Here is a 7,014-nt window from a genome sequence, read left to right as displayed (position 1 = left end):
ATAATAATAATACATTGACCAACGGCAGATTCGTGGGGTAAAGTCTTGAGATTATGTTTCACTTACTAAAAACCGTTTATTAGGTTCTAATTCTTTTTTCTTTTTTTCTTTTTTAATCAAACATAGATGATATATATTGATAACAGGGAAAAAAGTTAGAGTCTAGCTCTTTACAAGTTACACTATAAGTGGATTTTTTCCTCTATGAAATTGCAATAAACAAGAAGGAATTTGGATTGAAGGAATATTTCCATAGACTTGCGTTGAAACTGCCCATTGCACTAGATTATATACGCATCGATTTAAGATTCGGTAAATTTTTCTTGCTTGCCAACTTGCGAAGGATTTTAAGAAATGCTTTATATCACTGATAATGGGATATAAAATCCAATATTGGGCAGCTGATGAATTTCTAATTGCTTGAATCACCACATTGGAATCTCTTTCAATTATTATATTTTACAATTTTATTCTTTCACTTCTTGAATGGCCATTAAGTCTGCTCTGGCCATTTAGCTGCATTTTTATTGCGAATAGAAATGCAGGTAAATGCCATTTAACGTGCAAGGGGAATTTGAATAGGGGGCATTTGAATAAGGGTTTTTTTAAAAATAAAAATATAAAAACCAAATACAACTTACAGAAAGAGGGAACTTGAAATTATTATTTAAACATAAAAAATAAAAATACCCTTGGATTACATGAAATCCCACAAGTATATCAATTATCAATGGGGTCATCCAAGTTTCTGTAATGGTACACAAACAGCTTTCTCGGCAGCCAAACCCACAAACCATCTCAATTCAGAAAGGATCATTGGCTCCTTTTTTTCCTCCCTCGTAGTAGGATCACTGAAAATCTTAAAAACGAGTCAGTTCTTTTCTTTTTTTTTTCTGAGACTGCTCTTATTTCCACCCAGGTTGGCTGGCATTGGTCTCAGCAGCGATGGGACCCTTTCTGTAAAGGTTTTCATATCCTCTTCATTTCTTCACCTTGATTTCGACCTCAGGTTGCCTGATGCTCTTCGTGGCAGACAGATCTACCGTCTTAAAACTCGTGGTTAATTCATCTATCTTCTGCTTCCAGACGAATGAATAACATGTAAAGAAACAGAAACCAAAATAAAAAAACCAGTATTGAAAGAGAATCAAGTCACTGCCCAATATGCAAAATCTCATTGGCACTATGCTACTTGTATAAGGAACCTTCTTTATTCTTTAATCATTTTGTAATCCAAGAGAATCATTTTAAAGAATATTAAGTTAAATAAATCCCACCCATTAGCCATTGGTCTTGGCATATGATTCCTAACCCTCCACCTCCAATCATTTCAACATGACCCCACATTATATGCACTCTTCAACATATTTGAATAAGTTCAAAGTAGTGAAAAAATAGATTGGTAGTTGGAAATAATAAGTGGGAGAAGGGAAGAAGGGAGAACCTGCAGATTATAATGGGGTATAAATTCTCCCGTCCTCTTCTCTTGTATCACCTTCTGGCGGTTTTCATAGAAGTCAAAATCATCCAATATGGACGTCTTTGACACATAGTTTTTAAAAATAATCAACATTTCAATACCCTGAGGAAATCTCACCTGGAAATGGAATATAGCAAGATTAAGCGAGGAAGGAGTGGCGCACAAGTTAATTAGGAAAAAGAAAAAGAAAAAGTTAATAAATAACAATTAGATACTATTTAATTACGCACACCTCCTGGGTATCTCGACTGTTGGTAACAGGCTTGTTCTCATTATTCTCAAGTATTATATGTCGTAAAAGCGGATTTGGAACGTCTTTTATAATGTGCCACTTAACAGGAAAATAACCATTCCACTTATCTTGCTGCCAGAAATCCATGTTCTTATTATAATCAACTTGGCCAATCATCTCAGCTATTCCACAGAACTGACCACTTGCATTAACCTGAACCAGACAAACAAACAAACAAACAAGAGATGCATTTAGTTATTGTTTTTCGTACACCCGGTGTGCGGAGTGGAAATCAGGCATCAGAATCAATATTCATCTCTAGAGCATACCGAAAAGAAAAGAAACACCGGGCACTTGCTGCCTTTATCAACCATCCTCTCTTGGGCATCTTGATATGCACTCTCTAACCTCTTATTCCCATTAGGAGTACTAGCCCACACATTGTACTTGATGCTCTTATGAATATCATCTTCACTGTAAGATTTGATAACAAAGAAAAATGCATGATCATATTTGGTCGGAAAGTCAGGAAGGTTATATTGGTCCATCCTGACAAAAGAGGATATGCTGTTACTATTTCCATTCCCATCAGTTTCCAGGGATCCAGCAGCATTACCTCCAGAAATCAAAACACCTTTTGCATTGGCCGTTCTAGGACCCTGGTTCTGCTCATTTAGCAAACCAATATCGTTAACACCATTAATTTTGCTTCTTGATTTCAGCTTCTCACTGCTTCCCCAACCCCTTGCATTTGCTCTTAAATTGACTGGACTGTTTGAGTATAGCATTCCACCCTTCCCTTGATTATGGGCTGAAGGTTTTGAAACGGGAAAGTAGCCTTTGGCAACTACATCTGACTGAAAAGATGACGAGGCAAAGCCTAAAAATAACTACAAAATCCAGTGACATAGCCAGTGGAGGGGAGTGCATAATATAACAAAGCACAAAGAACTAGAATACCTTGTTCCCTGGTTTTAGTTGATTGTGGATGCCGTGACCTGATGAGAAATCCAATGAAGGCAAGGAATTATTGATACCCAATGGATTGCTAAACTCAGAAAAGGATTTTGAAAGAGGAGGGAAAGTATTACTTGGGGAAGGCAAATTGCGTTTTGGCTCTGGAAATTCTGGAGCTCCTGCATGGATATTTCCAAAATATCCATCTCCAACAAGGGATGGATCCCACACGTAGGGTGATGGTAGCAACTTCCCATAAGGAACAGTACTGGGATAATATCCAGTTGAGGTGATTGGTGGTTGAAACATGGGGGTTGGCAGATATGCCTGTTGATCGACATATTGACCATCAACGCCAATTGTAGATGTGGGAAAATATGGATTGTAACCAGGCTGAAATCCTGGCATGAAGTAGACAAAAGACCCATTATCTGCTTGCATAACCTAAATGAAGCAAAAGTGAACGTAAGTTTAACTTGAAATGAAATGCCAAACCACATTCGCAAAATACTAGTAGCATACTATCATCAACAGGGAAAATTTACAAAGCAAAGGCAGACATTGAATTCATATGCTAAAGTTGCACCAATATTTATTGTAGTTGAGTATAATTCCTTCATTAAATTCCAAAAATAATCTTATATTTCTAATTCAAAATTTACAGACCAACTAAAACTGAAAAGATATTTGGCTGCTAATCACAGCTAGAACTTGTAAGAACCAACATATGCAAAGGGACATTTTCTGGTTCTTCCTCTATAGAGATAAATTTGCATCTCATGATCTATATAAAAAGAAAGTGACTGAAATCAATACAGAACTTAAAGACTCTCAGTGACTCTCGAAGAGGAAGCACAAAAGAATGAGCTCTAAACAACTTGCGTTTAAACAATCATTTTAAATTCTTTTCCCATCAACTTGAGAAGATCACACGAAAGTTAATGAAATTAGAACAGATTCTAAGACTCTTCATGTCTCTCAAAAAAGGAGCACAAAATGAATGAGCTTAAAACGACTTGAGATTAAATAGCAATTTACGTTCTTTCTCATCTTCTTGAGAACCACACAGCATAAATTTCAAGCGTTGTGGAATCAAAACAAATTTTTTTGATAGGTGGAATCAAGACAAATCAAATCTCCCAATCATCCATCAATAGATTTGCAAAAAGAGAACCAGCCAAATAAAGTAAACAACCAAGGGTACATAGGAACAGGCTTTTTATCTGGAGTGTAGAAAACAGATTAAAGAAAATTGCAGACTTCATGCCATTCATCACAAGAATCCTGAAAATATTGAGATACTCACAGGATATTGAAGTTCCATTCCGTCACCACCAACATGGTACCCTTGGTTGTCCAACTCTCCATAGGAACAATCATAACCTGTCAACATGCTACTGTAAGATGTGAAGACGTATATATACGACCATCTAAAACAATGAACTGCATCTTAGCCACAGCTAACCTGGATAATAGTACCCGTAATAGCCACTGCTTGAATAAGACATGCCTAGATCCATAGCGAGGGAATCATGGTCAACTTCACTTCCTTTGATGCTACTTGTTGCGTCTCCCACAGATGATATACATGATGTTGCATCAGATTGTGGAGTTGTGTCTTTCAAAGGAACCTAAAATTATGTAACCAAGTTCACAAATCAATTGAAGTGAACAGGAAGACTTCATTTCTTATTTAAGAAAAAATAGCCATAGCAGAACTGCAATTTATTTTGAAAAATATAATGATAGGAAAAGAAAAAATTGAGCAGTGCTACAACGTTGAACACAGGCATCCCTTATCTCCTTAAAAGATATCCGACAATGAAACTTGTAAAAGTCTACCAAGCATCTTCATTCACTATTGATTTTGGTTTCCATGCCCAAAATATGAATATGGAGAATTATTCTTTTTACAAGACAGAGAGGAAAACAATTAAAGGAAAAACGTTTAGAACATGTTCCAGATGGAATCATTTTTCCGAGGAGCAAAACAGGGGAACAAAGAAATTAAAACAAAAAAAGGATCTGAAGGGAAAATAAAAATTCAGGAAACTTGTTGTAAGAACATGTTTCTACTCTTTTTTCTGCTACGTGTGACACGAAGCATCCCTTATAAGCGCTAGGTCCCCATGACATATAAAAAATTAGATAGAATTATATTACTCATACTATTTGAATTTAAAAATCAAAGGGAGAGGTACTTAAAAAGTTTCGGCGGAATCTTGAGATTACCAGATTGGAATCAGCGCCCTCCATAGAAGGATCAGCAGCTCTTTTCAGATTTTTCACCATCTCTTCAAGGATTGGTATGTCTGAATCTGATGGCAGAAAATAAACATACTAAGAAATAAGTCGATCAGCACTTAAGAAAATTAAGGTATGAATCAATCCATTGATATCCATCATAATTATTACCATAAATCAACTGCAATGTAATTAGAAACAAAACTAAAAGCTAAAAACTTCGGATTAACTACATTAAAACAAGAGCTAGGATATAAATAAATATTTTTTAAAAAAAAATTTATACTCCTATATAATAAAAATAAGGAGGCGATATAATGTCGTGACTCGAGATTAATGTAAAAATTGCGTGAACGTTGTAATATTAATTTTCGAAAATTCACAAAAGAAAAAGACGCCAAAAGCAACATCCATAAACATACACATACATGTACATAAATATATATACGCACGTCTTCGGTTAAAGGATCCACTAAGTAGTATAAATATATCGAAATCCGTTGAAATTACCCAAAGAACCACTCGGAATAAGACTAAATCTCGCTGCTACGCATACTTACATGCATATAAATGTATATGACTATAAGGATTTGCGTCTATGTGAGTGTGCGCGCAGAGAGACAGAGAGAGAGTGAGAGAGAGAGGATACGGTGTAGTTGTGGGAGGAGCGGCGACTTGAGGAGGCGTGAGACGACAGAAGTAAAAAGTAATTTTGATCAAATTCAGCCAACAGCAGAGTACCTTTTCGAATCTCTTTTCACCAGCTACAGTTGACTCACAAAGAAAGATCTCCGAAAGGAAACCAAAAGACTCAGAACAATACTCGCGGGAAAAAATTGAGTGAAGAAGGAAAAACTTTGTAATGGCGAGGATTTAGATCCAGAGAGGAAAAGCAAAAAAGAAAAATGACAGATAACACAGCTGTTGAGTGGCAGCGTAATCGGAGGCTCTTCCCCTCTCCGTTTGGGTGAAGAGAGAGGGAGAGAGAGTGTGTTTTGACAACAACTTCAGAGGGAAATGGTTGATGAGGAGGATGATTCCATGATGATTAAAGAAGACAACAACGTGAACGCTCTTTCATTTTATTTTCTTTTTTAAAAAAAAATGATTAAATCATAATAATTTATGTGGTGGAATGGTAGGACTAACCGACGGTGGTACGGCCCCCACGTCATCCAATTTGTTCCTTTCTGTTTTGTTCCATGATTCTGCCCCACCCGTCCGATTACCCCAAGATGATTTTCGTCTTTTACTTAATCCTATTAAGTTTTTTCTCGTAAATATCAAAACTAACGCAACGTTAAATCGAGGATGCTCGAAATGTCCTAAATTCCTTTGTCTTTTGGTCTGCAGTTGATATTAGTAGGAATGCTAATATGACAGTTCATAGGTTGGCTAAAGATGCTCTTTTTCTTGACGAACACGTGTATAGTGAATTGCTCTTTTTTCTCAATGTATTAACTCTATTGTAATAAGTGAATTGCTGTAAGTTTTCAATGATGAATAAAGTTCAGTTTTATTTTTAAAAAATGCAATGTTAAATTATAGAGAAATAATAGTTAAAATTATGAGTACGTAAATATCGTATAATCATTTAAAAAAAATAAATATAAAATTAATATAAAAAAATAATAATTTAATAATAAATTTTACTTTTTTTCAAAACGATTATATTATACGTATATACTTCATAATTATATACAGCATCATTCTAAATTATGTTAAAGATAGCAAAATATAGCTATCTCTCTTTAGAAATTATATTGTATATTTTTGTTAAGATTTTGTTTTTCATCTATAAATTTATTGGAGTTGAAAAATATATAATAAAAAAATAATTTTCATATTTGTGCCAGCGGTATGCCCCAACGGTAAAGCTCGGCAGCCGCTAACACCATCTTTGAGAATATGATACGTGAACTTTAATAATTTAAAATGTAAAGTATAAAAGAAAATAATTTGTACATTTAAAATATCAAAAACTTTTACACTCCATTCAAAAATATGACAAATTTAAGATTTATATAAAAAAAATTAATTTTTAATAATTGATCAAATTATATTTTTAAAACAAGTGTAGGCTTAGGCATCTTATTATATA

At 34.8% G+C, this 7,014-nt stretch overlaps 1 protein-coding gene across 5 annotated transcripts; it reads right to left on the bottom strand.

Annotated features, from left to right (window-relative positions):
* Positions 1-637: 637 nt before the first annotated feature.
* On the bottom strand, positions 638-5,976 carry LOC122297110 (YTH domain-containing protein ECT4). 5 transcript variants are annotated; one of them, XM_043107011.1, is made up of 10 exons: positions 5,655-5,976; positions 4,902-4,987; positions 4,135-4,300; positions 3,976-4,031; positions 2,804-3,113; positions 2,673-2,710; positions 2,042-2,602; positions 1,713-1,925; positions 1,445-1,597; positions 638-1,076 (listed from the first exon to the last, which is right to left on the bottom strand). In XM_043107011.1, the coding sequence occupies exons 2-10, from the start codon at positions 4,959-4,961 to the stop codon at positions 981-983; spliced, it is 1,653 nt and encodes a 550-aa protein (XP_042962945.1). In that variant the 5' UTR covers positions 4,962-4,987; positions 5,655-5,976; the 3' UTR covers positions 638-980. The 5 variants fall into 5 exon arrangements, with proteins under 5 accessions (XP_042962945.1, XP_042962941.1, XP_042962942.1 ...); XM_043107007.1 differs by having other exon boundaries at positions 3,976-4,052; positions 5,474-5,975; XM_043107008.1 differs by having other exon boundaries at positions 3,976-4,052; positions 5,563-5,975.
* Between the last annotated feature and the right edge of the window lie 1,038 nt (positions 5,977-7,014).

The sequence above is a fragment of the Carya illinoinensis genome, chromosome 15 (genome assembly GCF_018687715.1).
Source record: "Carya illinoinensis cultivar Pawnee chromosome 15, C.illinoinensisPawnee_v1, whole genome shotgun sequence".
Lineage (NCBI taxonomy): Eukaryota > Viridiplantae > Streptophyta > Magnoliopsida > Fagales > Juglandaceae > Carya > Carya illinoinensis.
Note: the sequence above shows the minus strand (reverse complement) of the source record. Positions and strands in the feature narration are given on the sequence as shown.

What these genes read in the sequence shown, in the direction of transcription:
- LOC122297110 (XM_043107007.1), bottom strand. Translation starts at nt 4,961, where the DNA reads ATGGTGAAAAATCTGAAAAGAGCTGCTGATCCTTCTATGGAGGGCGCT. An exon ending in TTACGGGTACTATTATCCAG is followed by an intron (nt 4,053 to 4,134) that starts GTTAGCTGTGGC and finishes GCATGTTGACAG; the next exon opens with GTTATGATTGTTCCTATGGA. An exon ending in TACCCCATTATAATCTGCAG is followed by an intron (nt 1,077 to 1,444) that starts GTTCTCCCTTCT and finishes GTCTGGAAGCAG; the next exon opens with AAGATAGATGAATTAACCAC.